The sequence below is a fragment of the Schistocerca serialis genome, chromosome 7 (genome assembly GCF_023864345.2).
Source record: "Schistocerca serialis cubense isolate TAMUIC-IGC-003099 chromosome 7, iqSchSeri2.2, whole genome shotgun sequence".
NCBI lineage: Eukaryota > Metazoa > Arthropoda > Insecta > Orthoptera > Acrididae > Schistocerca > Schistocerca serialis.
This window is the reverse complement of record NC_064644.1, coordinates 605,352,325-605,367,560: the sequence shown is the minus strand read 5'-3', so window position 1 is coordinate 605,367,560 and position 15,236 is coordinate 605,352,325. Positions and strand designations below refer to the sequence as shown.

At 38.9% G+C, this 15,236-nt stretch overlaps 1 protein-coding gene across 1 annotated transcript in view; it reads right to left on the bottom strand.

Annotated features, from left to right (window-relative positions):
• Positions 1–15,236, bottom strand: part of LOC126412131 (fibrillin-2-like) — a 675,186-nt gene that overhangs the window by 47,137 nt on the left and 612,813 nt on the right. The window contains exons 51-53 of the mRNA XM_050081574.1: positions 5,056–5,250; positions 4,855–4,959; positions 1,485–1,631 (exon numbers count right to left, since the gene is read on the bottom strand). Of these exons, the coding sequence (XP_049937531.1) occupies positions 1,485–1,631; positions 4,855–4,959; positions 5,056–5,250 (447 nt within the window). The remainder of the gene's footprint in view (positions 1–1,484; positions 1,632–4,854; positions 4,960–5,055; positions 5,251–15,236) is intronic.

Genomic DNA, 15,236 nt, shown 5'->3' with positions numbered 1-15,236 from the left:
TGTATATGTGTGTGGATGCATGTGTGTGTGTGTGTGTGTGTGTGTGTGTGTGTGTGTGTGTGTGTGTGTGTGTGCGAGTGTATACCCATCCTTTTTTCCCCCTAAGGTAAGTTTTTCCACTCCCGGGATTGGGATGACTCCTTACCCTCTCCCTTAAAACCCACATCCTTTCGTCTTTCCCTCTTTCCTGACAAAGCAACCGTTGGTTGTGAAAACTAGAATTTTGTGTGTATGTTTGTGTTTGTTTGTGTGTCTATCGACCTGCCAGCGCTTTCGTTTGGTAAGTCACATCATCTTTGTTTTTAGATATATGTAATGTTATAGGGATGGGCATGTAATTTTGCTGCCTCCTATATCTGCCACCAAATATTGCACAGTGCCTTGCAAGGTACAAATACAAATGAATATGTTCTTAAGGAGTATAACAACTGTACAGTAAGTACCTCATCCACTTTCTACCGGAAGGTATGTGACCTGCCCAATATGCCATTTATCGTAATGTAGAGATACACCAGTCACATGGAGCCCACCAAAGGTGTAGCAGTCAAAGATGTAAGGTGGCATCAGAGCCATCTGATGTGTCATTCTGGGTGCTCCCAACACCTCTGTAACCTATGGTGGAGCCCTGAGCCTCTAGACAATAGCCTACATAGGTTCCAGTTGTTTGTTAACAGTGGTCAATCATCTCTGTGCTTGTATGCAACATAATCTGACCGTAGCAATTTTTTGCTAATAAATACAAGCAGATAAACCTGAAAAATAATTAAAAGATCTAATGCTGAACAACTTAAGCTGAGTAACCCAGTAACTAGACTAAAGCAAGAGATAACTTAAAAAGGATCATGAGTAACCAGTGGCAAAGAAAGAGAGAAACTGGATGGATTGAATCTAGATGTGCAGGTAAAAAATCAATAAACACATGTCTATCTGCAAAGTATCACACAGAAGAGAAATGGAGTACTGCTTCAAGCACACAGACATGTGGGAAAGTTAACAGGCTGAAGAGTCTGTGTTCAAAACTGAGCATAGTACTGCAACTTCTGAGAATGACAATGTTGCGTTCCAGCAGTTAATAATACTCCATCATAAACTGACAGCTCTCGGGATCGTTCTGAAAGGGAGAGGAAATTTGGCTGAATGATCTAACTTCTTGAATAAAACAAATACTGAATATGAGTGACAATTTGATGACAGGAAAGGCATCTGCCCAAAAAGTTAAAATATTATGAATTTCACAAATACCGAAAACAGCAGAATCTGTGCAACAGGATAAATGCTACAAAAATAGACACAGAGAGACAATGCACAGAAGATCCTATTAAACTCTACACACTGATAATAGAGGAAGGACATTCCTCGGGCACTGACTTTTCTCAGAAAACACTGCAAATGAGAGTAACAGTGATAATAACATAAATAATATCAATTTTCGCTTTGCACTCTACATAATCTATTGTAGAACTAAAACCAGAGTTCAGTCCTACCTTGCAAGAGAAACAGCCTTCTGTTGAGATAAGCTTATCCTGAGAGACTTGGTAGGGATCTGGTTCTATAGGATAGGTCGGAACATTCCCAATGTCTTCTGTTCCATACCCATGAGTGGCAGGAGTAATAGTTGATAAACAGTGTCCCTTGATAAACACAAAAAATAGGTAATTAATTTTTTGATATGTGTACTTCACTCTTTTAATTGTTAATTAAGATACTTACTGCAGCTTTGTAGAAATTAGATGATACACAATGTAATGAGAAATGTCACTTATAAAACTAACACAGTAACTGCACTATTCTTATCAGTTTTAAATCTAGTAAATTAATATAATTATAGCTATACAAATGTACTTTCCTGTTATTGATATATATACCAAAAGACTGTACAAAAGACATTTACTGAAAATCACGGGTCAAGTTTTTCAGTACATGACAGTTTTATTATTGCAGTTTATATGCACAGAACAAAGAGGTTTTGGTGACTACAGTTTTTCACAATGTGTGCTAAAGTATTTACAGTTTTTATATTGTACATATTATTATAAAGTCATATACAGGACATTTAAATTATTTCAACAGCATTTTCTTTACAGGATCCATAAATTTTTTGTGAATTTAATTCCCCATATCTATGCTGAGATGATCGTAGTTCAAACTGAACATTTCAGATTATTGAAAGTCTGAAGTTTGAGAACAGACATTCCAAGTGGTGGTGTTTCCAGTTACAGCTGTTGGCCATTAAAACGGAAGCACCATTAAGACAGAAAGCAATGAATGTCAAACTGGCATGAAGTATACTCTATATATATATTTTATGAGAAGGAAAGTTGCACAATTAAAGCTTTTGGCCATTAAGGCCTTTTTCAACAACAGACACACATACACACATTGTGACTTTCCATCCTGGATTTTCTGTTGTTTGACTGCCATTGTTCTCAACATCAAACAGGGCTAGTCACATGATTTTTGGGATGATGCTGCTTGTCAACAATTTGTGGTAATAGCGAAACCTGAAACTACACATATTCATCTTGTCTCCGCATTTGAGTTTTAATAACAGCTATGGTACAGCATTGTCATTGCTGCCGATGTAAAGAGAAATATGTGAAAGGTGGACCAGTTACTTTTCATAGGTATGCATAACAAACATATACTTGGAAATGTCATATTGATATGAGGCACTTTGTATGTTGAAAAATATAGAGACACGGTATTATAAAGTCATGTATTGTAGACATAATTTCTGCTATTTTATGGTCTTGTATATTATATACAGATAAAATTTATACATGACAGTCTGATTCATTTCCTCCAATTTATGCACGTTCTCAAACCCCTGTGTGTATCTAAATATTTCTGCACGAGACAGTTTCCTATACAGTTTTATTGCAAAGTAAATAATCAGAACATATTCGACAATATGAATCACTGCAATAGAAAACATAAACAATATTGTTTGCTGTCAAATCTATTATTCCAAAATTTAAGTATTGGTCTTCTTTTTAATTTTTTTGTGTGCATAGAGTGTTGTTTCATTGTTACAAAAGCATTGTTTTTTCATGACATTTCAGTGCTGGCTACAGTGTCATTGTAATGTAATTAATTGGAACAGCAATTTGAGAATATGGGTAAGTACAATAGAAAATGAAAAAAAATATATTGCTGGCTGTCACTTCCTACCTTTTTTTTAAAAAAAGAAAAAAAAACCACTAACATACATAAAGTGGAATCTGAGTTACAATACTGAGGCGAAAAAGCATACCATAGCTCTTCACATCTTTAAGCCAACTTCAGTTCCTGGTATCAAATTGTTGAGATGTATATAAAACATGTATACAAAGTTTCATGGTACTTCTGTAGGTGATCTGTCTGTAGCACCAAAGTAATAACATTCAAAATATGATAAGTGCTATATGTAATAAAACATGCCTTCCTAAATTCACACAAATTGAGCCATAGGAGATGTTGTGGACAAAATTCTCATTCTGGGCGACTGAATGTTTACCCCATAGATATTTATACTCTATGGTTGTCTCCAACGAAAACACTTGACACATGAATGGCAACACATCACTTTTTAGACGAGTCCTGGTTCTGCGCTCAGCATCACAATGGATGTATTTGTTTCTGGATGCTCTGGGAAGAATGGTCATTGACAGATTAGAATCAATGTCATATAGGCCCAGTGCCTCATGTGATGGTGTGGGATGATGTTGGGTATACAACATAACCACCACTATTTCACAAAACCCAGCCTGTCCCAATACTTCCCCACGGGGTAAGGATGCCCCTTTATCAATTCATGGGCAGGTGCAGGTAGTGTAGGCTATTTGCCAGATGGTCCTACTGCACACATTCTGCATACCCTATGGTCTGAATGCAAGGCTGACTGTGCACTAGCTGTTTGCCCACTGCTGCCCAGCAGTGCCCGTGTCCCCCCAGCTGTCCCTATGTGGGTACACGAGCTGTGAAAGCCTAGCACAGCTGGTAATTAAAATTTTAAACAGCAGCCATTACACCTATAACATTCTTAGGTCAGTGGTTGTGCCCTATCTTTAAAGGCTCAAGACACATTACCTTTCAACAAGATAATGCAAGATGGTGTGCTGTCCTGACCTATCTTGACACAGGGAGTGTCCAGCTGTTGCCCTGGCCTGCATGTTCTCCATATCTCTCACCCACTGATAATTTCTGGTGAAAGTCTGCAGATAGACTGGGATTCCACCACTCAAGATCGACTTCCGGCATAGAGCTGAAGCACTGTGGTGTGATGTTCCTGTATATATCATTCAAGCTCAGCTCAGTGTCCAGCCATATTAGAGCCACTGTTGCAACAGGAGGTGGCAGCTCTTTGTACTAGCTTTCACACTCTGTATACCCCCAAATTTAAACATGTATTATTCCTAATGTACTGTACATGCATGAGTAAGGTTTTGTTATTTGCTACCCTTCCTGGCGTTGCAATTTTAATGGTTTGTAATAATGTACATTTTGATGGATTGAAATATTTTATAACTATGCACTTCAGCTTCTGATCTTATCTGATTACACCTGATATATGAAAATCATAATCAAAAAATTTCATGCACTTTAATAATGACACCTGAGAACGGCACTGCTGTTTTTTACTTATTTTATAGTTTGTGACAACTGATGCTCTAAAACATTAGAAAATCAAATGAATGACACTAAAATATAATTACACATCTCACCACAAATGACATTTAAATAGCTCTTTTATTTTTGTCTTATGCCATTCCTAATCTGTGCAAGAAACTAAACACCAAATGGTCAGAATTTCTATTTTCAATTTATATGCCACTTTTACATTTTCCAAATAACATATATCTTTCAGTTGCTTACCTGTCCTATCCGCTGGTATCCTTGTGGGCAACCACACATGAAGTTGTTACCTCCAAGAGAAGTACATCCAAATGCACAGGGACTAGATGCACATCCCGCACTCACCTACATGAAACCAAAACAATATTGTCAACAGGTACAAATAAGAAAAATATTATCTTCTCAAGAGAATGAGAGCTAATCAATTGCACCACATCTTACCTGGACACACAGAAGGACAGAAGTATCGTACTGATAACCATCTGGGCAGCCACAACGGTAGCTGCCAATAGTGTTGATGCAGTTTGTTGAACCGCATGGAGACTGCTGGCACTCATCTTCATCAACACACTGATTGTAGTAGAAATGCTGAATGAAGCCTTCTGGACATGCACATCGGTATCCTCCAACAAGATTCTGGGAATAAAATGAAATATTATTTTTCACTGTTCACAAATACATTTTAATGGAACACAAATATAATTATCATAACTATTTGGAAATTTTCTGATTATCATCTCTCACAGGTTGATTCAAAGCCAAACTGTTGCAAAATGTATTTCATGTGGTTGAAATGCACTAGAGAATACTTCAAGAACTTTTTGCAAACCATGATGACACGTTTGCTAAACTGACTGCTCCCAGAAATGTCTCATTGAGTTTCTTGGGTCACATTTTTCTGCTGCTGTGCCAATACGCATGATTTTGTGTGGAATAAAATCATATGATGAAATTCTCAAGAGATGTACAATTTGCTGGGGTAAGTTTGACAGATAAATCTTTAGTGCTTGTAAATATTTCAATCTCACAGTTGTAACAGTTCATCTTGAGAAGTATTTTTTTCTGGTCTACATAATGCAGTCAGTTTTGGGTTTACATTTTCAGTTTAAAATTTCTACAGAACATCTCTAAACATTTCCTTAGCTGTGAAATGCCTGACTATGTACCTGAGATTCATGTGGTATGTTATTATTAATTATCTGGAAGAGATCAGGGAAAAATAAACTGGAAACGAAAATAGAGGAAGGTCACTGCTGATAAATAAATAATGTACAAACATTTGTTAAATCACTCGTGCACCTAAGTGCTGTGTTTTCCAAACTGATGTACAAATAGATTTTTTTAATGCCATATGTACAAGGTGTGTAGTCACATGATGTCACCATGATCCCAGTGAATAGTTGTAATCAAATATGAGAATGAGTTAGCAATGTCTTGGAAGCTGGCTAATGAGCAAACAAAAGTTTAAAAAAAATTAAAGCGACTGGTTGCAGCTTTCATAAAAATCACTTGTAATTTTAACTGTGATTTAGTGTTAAGCACTTAGAATGGATAGAGTAATCCAAATAAGATAAGATAAATATTTCATTTTGATCATGTGAACTCATTCCACATCTTTATAATATGTTGTGGAAATGTCGCATACAACATGTAACTAGCTAAATGATTTTATTCATCTAGTCCGTTGTGTGCTATTTTACTTGGTTACTAAAGTGGTTGTCACTAATGTAAACAGGTCAAGATCGTCTCTGAAACTTCCATCAATGCCAACTAAAGATTGCAACTATTAGTAAAATTCCAAAAAATAAAAATAGTTAGACATCTCAATATTTAGCCTAGTAAATGAGGGAGTACTTTCTAAAAGAAAAATTCTCGCCAATTATTATGAAAAAACTAAGAAGGAACTTAACAAGACATTTTCAGTACAAATACATTTTTATTTAAACCTATGAAAAAGCCAGAAAAACTAACATATTTGGGCTGAAAAAAGTATAAAAATTTTCAAAATTTAAAGACTTACCTGATACACATTGTATCATGGGAAGATAAAACTCTTCCGAGAGTGAGACAGAAACAGAGAGACAGAGAAAACTTACAATGAGAAAGTTGTTAAGAAAACTATAAAATTAATTTTGAAAATATCTGAGACATCATTATTGTATTGTGCCACCTACGAGAGCAATTTATTAATGAGACACTCCATGCAAGACACTGAATAACAACACGCATACAGTGACCCAGCTGTCCTTAATAGGACCGAGGATATTCCCTGACTACTAAAGAGATTGTATTTGCAGCTGTTACAGACTTTTCAGCACAGCACCCATCCCCACATACACCTTTATACACTATACAGATGTACCTGTAGGTGCTTTATGGCTACCATTTCCCTTGGAGTCTTGCCAAATATATTAGTTAATTTGGTTTTCTAAAACACAAGTTTTGTTTACATAAACCACAGGTCTATTATCCTTCATATGCTATAAACGTACAGTCCACAAAAATGTAGCTCTGGAGGTGACAATATCCCTTCATTTCTTAATAAATTTAAAAACTTAAAACTGATTTCTTTTAGAAGGCAAATAATATACATTTCTGAGCCCTCATATATTGTTTTGTAGGCAGGCACAATTTTATTGACAGTACGATACTCTCCTCTAGCGTAGTATTTTAATACAGTCCTGTAGGCCACTCCTTATTAAAATCATCCATTTCAGTAAATCTGCTTTCCCGTGTATATTCCTTTCATGCTGAATCGAAGAGAACACTAACAGCTACAGCCTCTGAAGAAATTATGATGATGCTAACATATTACATTTTAACTATCTGTAAAGCAGAACGAGTTCACAGAACACGGAAATAGTTGACTGTGATGATTATTTAGCCAGTCCCTTAAATAGCAACATTGCAGGGTGAGATATAAGTGGCAGATTTGTGTGACCTTGAGCCATCTAATTTTGTGACTGTTGCTATAACTAAGATGAATGCAATGTGAGTAAGGAGATGGGTAGTGTTGTTGTGGTCTTCAGCCCGAAGGCTGATCTGATGTAGCACTCCACGCTAGTCTATCCTGTGCAATCTTCTTTATCTCTGATAACTGCTGCAACCTACATCCACTTGAACCTGCTTACCATACTCATCCTTTGGTCTCCCACTACCATTTTACCCCCCCACTCCATTACAGAGCTGATGATACCTTTATGCCACATTTAATATGAAGATAGTAACCATTCCGAAAGAACAGATACTAATGATGACCATGCAGCTTCTCTAGTAAGATAATGATTATTAATCAAAACCATCAGCTGCCAACAGGTGTTGTTGATATACCTCAATGGGGACACCTGAAAGTGTGTGCCCCATCCGGGACTCGAACCTGGGGTCTCCTGCTTACATGGCAGACGCTCTATCCATTTGAGCCACCGAGGGCACAGAGGATAGCGCAACTACAGGGACTTATCCCTTGCACACCTCCCGTGAGATTCACATTATCAACTGTCCACAACGTACATTCGTAATGCTCCTAAAGGATATCTGCCCATTCACTCATTACTCGCGCCAACTAAGGTGACTGTTCGCATAAGAGTTTGGGCAAAGTGTGCGCATACGCACAGAAGAAGGTAAATGACCGGGAAGCCTATTAACTATATGATGATAGTAGCTGTTCCGAAAGAAAATCACATTTAAGTAACTGGCAGAAGGTTCACAGAAACACCTTCACAATAATTATTTATTATTCCAATCTCATACAGTGCCCAAAAAAAACGAACACCCATATCTTTCTGTGCAGGCTCTGATTTCCCTTATTTTATCATGATGATCATTTCTCCCTATGTAGGTTGGCGTCAACAAAATATTTTTGCATTCAGAGGAGAAAACTGGTGATTGAAATTTCATGAGAAGAATCTGCCGCAGCAAAAAAGTCTGTTTTAATGATGTCCACCCCAAATCCCATATCATTTCAGTGACACTCTCTCCCCTATTTCGTGATATTACAAAATGTGCTGCCTTTCTTTGGACTTTCTTGATGTACTCCATCAATCCTATCTGGTAAGGATCCCACACTGCACAGTAGTACTCCAAAAGAAGACGGATAAGTGTAGTATAGGAAGTCTCTTTAGTAAATCTGTTACATTTTCTAAGTGTCCTGCCAATAAAATGCAGTGTTTTGTTAGCCTTTCCCACAACATTTTCTATGTGCTCTTTCCAATTCGAGTTGAACAATGGAAAATCCATGATGGAATGTAACAGTATTGTGAAAAGCAAAGTTACCACTCACCATATAGTGGAGATGTTGGGTCGTAGATAGGCACAACAAAAAGACTGTCACAAATATAGCTGTCGATTGGCAAGGCCTTCATCAAAATTTGCCTGAGACTACAGTTATGTGTTTGTGAGTTGCGTTTGTGTGAGTGTGTTTGAGTGCATTTGTCGTCTAATTTTGATGAAGGCCTTCCGCCAAAAGCTATATTTGGGACAGTCTTTTTGTTCGCCTATCTGCGACTCAGCTTCTCCCCTATATGGTGAGTGGCAACTTTCCTTTTCCAATTTAAGTTGTTCATAATTGTAATTCCTAGGCAATTAGTTGAATTTACACCCTTTAGATTTGACTGATTTATCGTGCAATCAAAGTTTAATAGATTCCTTTCAGCACTCATGTGGATGATCTCACACTTTTGTTATTTAAGGTCAACTGGCATTTTTTGCACCATACAGATATCTTTTCTAAATCATGTTGCAATTTGTTTTGATCTTGTGATGACTTTACTCGATGATAAATGACAGCATCATTCACAAAAAACCTAAGGCGGATGCTCAGATTGTTTCCTAAATTGTTTATATACATAAGAAACAGCAAAGGGCCTATAACACTTCCTTGGGGAACACCAGAAATTACATCTGTTTTACTCTATGACTTTCTGTCAATTACTATGAACTGTGACCTCCTGACAGGAAATCACGAATCCAGTCACATAACTGAGATGATATTCCACAAGCACACAATTTCACTACATGCTGCTTGTGTGCTACAGTGTCAAAAGCCTTCTGGGAATCTAGAAGTACAGAATCAATTTGAAATCCCATGTTAAATAGCACTCAACATTTCATGTGAGTAAAGAGATAGTTCTGTTAGTCAAGTTGTGCCACGAATCTCATGTTTGCCCAATTTGATCCCCTACCTCCTCACTAGTTACTTCATGTACCCACTAATCCTCAGGATTCTTCTGTAGCGTCACACTTCAGGAGCTTCTATTTTCTTCTTGTCTGAACAGTTTATCGTCCATGTTCCACTTTCATATAAGGCTACACTCTAATACCTTCAGAAAAGTCTTTGTAGCAAGCAGATTTAAATTCGATGTTAACAAATTTCTCTTTTTCAGAAACACTTTTCCTTCTATGGCCAGTATGATTTTACATCCTCTCTACTACAATCATCATCAGTTATTTTGGTGCCCAAATAGTAAATAGTGTGTCATTTCCTAATCTAACTCCCTCTGCATGGCCTGATCCAATTTTACAACAGAATCCATTCCACTCAGCTGCTCTTACAAGTCATTTGCTTTCTTCAACAAAATTACAATGTTGATAATATTTTCTGCCAACTTAATCTCAATCACCTCTCTAATAAAAATGTCCTAGAACCTCAGAGTCTGTTTCAGGATTTTTTTGTAGTACTGTAATCCTCGGTGTGATTACATTCTATGCACTGTTCATCAACAGTTGACTTGTGTGGTTGTGCCAGATATGTGCAATGTTCATGCTCCCAACATTGGATCTCCACTGTTCCAATTGTTCATCTGAAATATGGGATACCACACTGATACAGAATGCTATAAATTTCTGGCTTGCATAAACCAAAGTCGTTTTGAGTTCATTGCTTATCGTGTTCAGTGAGCATGCCATTCTTTTTAAGGATCCTGGTGCCTTTTTATGAGATCACTTCTGCAGCAGGGAAGTATGCTGCTGCCTTTGCTTTTCCTGCTCTTCTTCCTCTTTTCTTGTCGTGACTTCACGTTGCTGTGTTCTCACAATCTGGTGATTGGAGTACCCATTCTTGTCAAGAGTTTTGAATTCAGAAATTCAGAGGCAAGGCTTTCTCATAAGCTTTGTCCTCTGTGGACTGGGGCACTCAGGACAGCGTTTTTCTCTGCCTGGAGATTGTCAGCACATATAGGGTTTCAGTACACACTGAGGCCAAGTGAACTGTCTGACTTCCAATTCATGATGACATATGAGAATGGTAGCTGTTGATCCTCCTCTACACCTGATAATATGGTAGTATGTGTTGAGGTGTTGCAGGAAGTTCATGTGTGGCCATATGACGAATGTCTCATTTACATATTGTAAGAAACATGCAGGTTTATTTGCGGATGGTTGCAAGGCTTCCTAATCAGTAAAACAGTGATAGAAAGTTCAGTTCAGGCCGCAAACAGAGAAATCAGACACTGAAACACCACCTGGACACCAGTCATTGCTGGTGGGGATGGCATTACGCAAAAATTAACCCGAAGTGAACAATCTGCCACAAAGTGAATGAGTAATCTGCCAGTGAACATAATTGCTCAAGTACCAATATAAGTGCAGGAAAAACGATAAGAAATTCCAGAACATTACACAGCAAGAAAATCGTGGAAAAAATGAAAGTGCCAATATTAAGTGACAGTCATGGAAGAGACTGTGCTCAAATACTGCAAAACAAACAAGGGCCCTCATACCAGGTAAAAAGCATAGTAAAACCTGACACTCCACTAAATGAGGTGGTAAAAAATGCAGAAAATTTGACAAGAAGCTTCAGAACACATGATACTTTGATTATAATAGGGGGTTATAATGACACAGACAAACCCATTGATCTAATAATGAAACATTTGGTAGAACCATTGGAATCAATACTCACTCCAAGTCACAAAATGGATATCATTATCCATCCTATACCCAGGAGATATGATGTTCATAATTTAAATAGTAAAATTAATACTGCAAACCTCCACCTGATACAAGCACTGAATTTAGCAAAAAATGCATACAAAAAAAGAATTGCTGTGAACTTTGCAATAGAGAGACTAGCCAGAAACCACTTCACAACACATGGTTTCTACCTAAACAAATGTGGCAAGGAGAATATCTGCAATAGACTGGCCTTCCTGACAACTGTGGGAAACAATAAGAAACCAAAAGTCAGAAACCATAAACAGATGCTTATAAGCAATTGGATCAAGACAAACAAGATGGTACATAAAAAGTGTAATAGTGGCCATACTGTGCAAACTACACTAGACAAATGGGTCACGAAATCACAGAGACGAAACAAAAACCCCCTGACCTCTCACAAAGGTCAAGAACCTGAAAGGATCAATAATGTGATGGTGAACATTATTGAGACAGCCCTCCAAAATGATAAGGTGATGCCTCAGCAGTGTGATGTGCATGTGGATAGTTTTCGGGACATTCCGGAGGGCTGAACGGAAGGCCTCTCCAGTTTGTCTGACAAACCAGTTTCAGGCTCTGTCTCTGGCTGATACTGATCTTTGGCTGGACATGGCTGCTTATCCTGTTCCAGAGGTTGCCCCTCAGTCTGCAAGATCCGAGCGGTCGCAAAGGGTGGGCTTACTGGTAGTTGGGAGCTCCAATGTCAGGTGCGTAATGGGGCCCCTTAGGGATATGGCAGCAAGAGAGGGGAAGAAAAGCAATGTGCACTCATTGTGCATACCGGGGGGAGTCATTCCAGATGTGAAAAGGGTCCTTCTGGATGCCATGAAGGGTACAGGGTGTACCCATCTGCAGGTGGTCGCTCATGTCGGCACCAATGATGTGTGTCGCTATGGATCGGAGGATATCCTCTCTGGCTTCCGGTGGTTATTTGATTTGGTGAAGACTGCCAGTCTCACTAGCGGGATGAAAGCAGAGCTCACCATCTGCAGCATCGTCGACAGGACTGACTGCGGACCTTTGGTACAGAGCCGAGTGGAGGATCTGAATCAGAGGCTGAGACGGTTCTGCGACCGTGTGGGCTGCAGATTCCTCGACTTGCGCCATAGGGTGGTGGGGTTTCGGGTTCCGCTGGATAGGTCAGGAGTCCACTACGCACAGCAGGCGGCTACACAGCTAGCAGGGGTTGTGTGACGTGGACTGGGCGGTTTTTTAGGTTAGATGGCCTCGGGCAAGTACAGAAAGGGCAACAGCCTCAAAGGGTGTGGGGCAAAGTCAGGGCATGTGGGGACCGAGCAGCAATCGGTTTTGTAATTGTAAACTGTCGAAGCTGCATTGGTAAAGTACCGGAACTTCAAGCGCTGATAGAAAGCACCGAAGCTGAAATCGTTATAGGTATGAAAAGCTGGCTGATGCCAGAGATAAATTCTGCCAAAATCTTTACAAAGGCACAGACGGTGTTTAGAAAGAATAGATTGCATGCAATTGGTGGTGGCGTGATTGTCACTGTTAGTAGTAGTTTATCCTATAGTGAAGTAGAAATGGATAGTTCCTTTGAATTATTATGGATGGAGGTTACACTCAACAACCGAGCTAGGTTAATAATTGGAGCCTTTTACCGACCTCCTGACTCAGCAGCATTAGTGGCAGAACAACTGAGAGAAAATCTGGAATACATTTCACACAAATTTCCTCAGCATGTTATAGTCTTAGGTGGAGATTTCAATTTACCAGATATAGGCGGGGACACTCAGAAGTTTAAGACGGGTGGTAGGGACAGAAAGACGAGTGGTAGGGACAGAGCATTGAGTGACATTATACTGAGTGCACTACCCGAAAATTACCTCGAGCAATTAAACAGAGAACTGACTTGTGGAGATAACATCTTGGACCTACTGATAACAAACAGACCCAAACTTTTCGACTCTGTAAGTGCAGAACAGGGAATCAGTGATCATAAGGCCGTTGCAGCATCCTTGAATATGGAAGTAAATAGGCATATAAAAAAAAGGGGAGGAAGGTTTACCTGTTTAGCAAGAGTAATAGAAGACAGATTTCAGAATACCTAACAGATCAAAATGAAAATTTCTGTTCCGACACTGGCAATGTTGAGTGTTTATGGAAAAAGTTCAAGGCAATCGTAAAATGCGTTTTAGACAGGTACGTGCCGAGTAAAACTGTGACGGACAGAAAAACCCACTGTGGTTCAACAACAAAGTTAGGAAATTACTGCGAAAGCAAAGAGAGCTTCACTGAAAATTTAAACGCAGCCAAAACCTCTCAGAAAAAAACAGAAGCTAAACAATGTCAAAGTTAGCGTAAGGAGGGCTATGCGTGAAGCGTTCAGTGAATTCGAAAGCAAAATTCTATGTACTGACATGACAGAAAATCCTAGGAAGTTCTGGCCTTACATTAAATCAGCAAGTGGCTCAAACAGCATATCCAGACACTCCGGGAAGATGATGGCTTTGAAACAGAGGATGCATGCGTAAAGCTGAAATACTAAACACCTTTTTCCAAAACTGTTTCACAGAGGAAAACCACACTGCAGTTCCTTTTCTAAATCCTCGCACAAATGAAAAACTGGCTGACATCGAAATAAGTGTCCAAGGAATAGAAAAGCAACTGAAATCACTCAACATAGAAAAGTCCATTGGACCTGACGGGATACCAATTCGATTCTACACAGAGTACGCGAAAGAACTTGCTCCCCTTCTAACAGCCGTGTACCGCAAGTCTCTAGAGGAACAGAAGGTTCGAAATGATTGGAAAAGAGCACAGGTAGTCCCAGTCTTCAAGAAGGATCGTCGAGCAGATACGCAAAACTATAGGCCTATATCTTTGACATCGATCTGTTGTAGAATTTTAGAACATGTTTTTTGCTCACGTCTCATGTCATTTCTGGAAACCCAGAATCTACTCTGTAGGAATCAACATGGATTCCGGAAACAGCGATCGTCTGAGACCCAACTCGCTTTATTTGTTCATGAGACCCAGAAAATATTAGATACAGGCTCCCAAGTAGATGCAATTTTCCTTGACTTCTGGAAGGCATTCGATACAGTTCCGCACTGTCACCTGATAAACAAAGTAAGAGCCTACGGAATATCAGACCAGCTGTGTAGCTGGATTGAAGACTTTTTAGCAAACAGAACACAGCATGTTGTTCTCAATGGAGAGACGTCTACAGACGTTAAAGTAACCTCTGGTGTGCCACAGGGGAGTGTTATGGGACCATTGCTTTTCACTATATATATAAATGTCCTAGTAGATAGTATCGGAAGTTCCATGCGGCTTTTCATGGATGATGCTGTAGTATACAGAGAAGTTGCAGCATTAGAAAATTGCAGCGAAATGCAGGAAGATCTGTGGCGGATAGGCACTTGGTGCAGGTAGTGACAACGGACCCTTAACATAGACAAATGTAATGTATTGCGAATACATAGAAAGAAGGATCCTTTATTGTATGATTATATGATAGCTTAACAAACACTGGTAGCAGTTACTTCTGTAAAATATCTGGGAGTATGCGTGCGGAACGATTTGAAGTGGAATGATCATATAAAATTAATTGTTGGTAGGGCGGGCACCAGGTTGAGATTCATTGGGAGAGTCCTTAGAAAATGTAGTCCATCAGCAAAGGAGGTGGCTTACAAAACACTCGTTCGACCTATACTTGAGTATTGCTCATC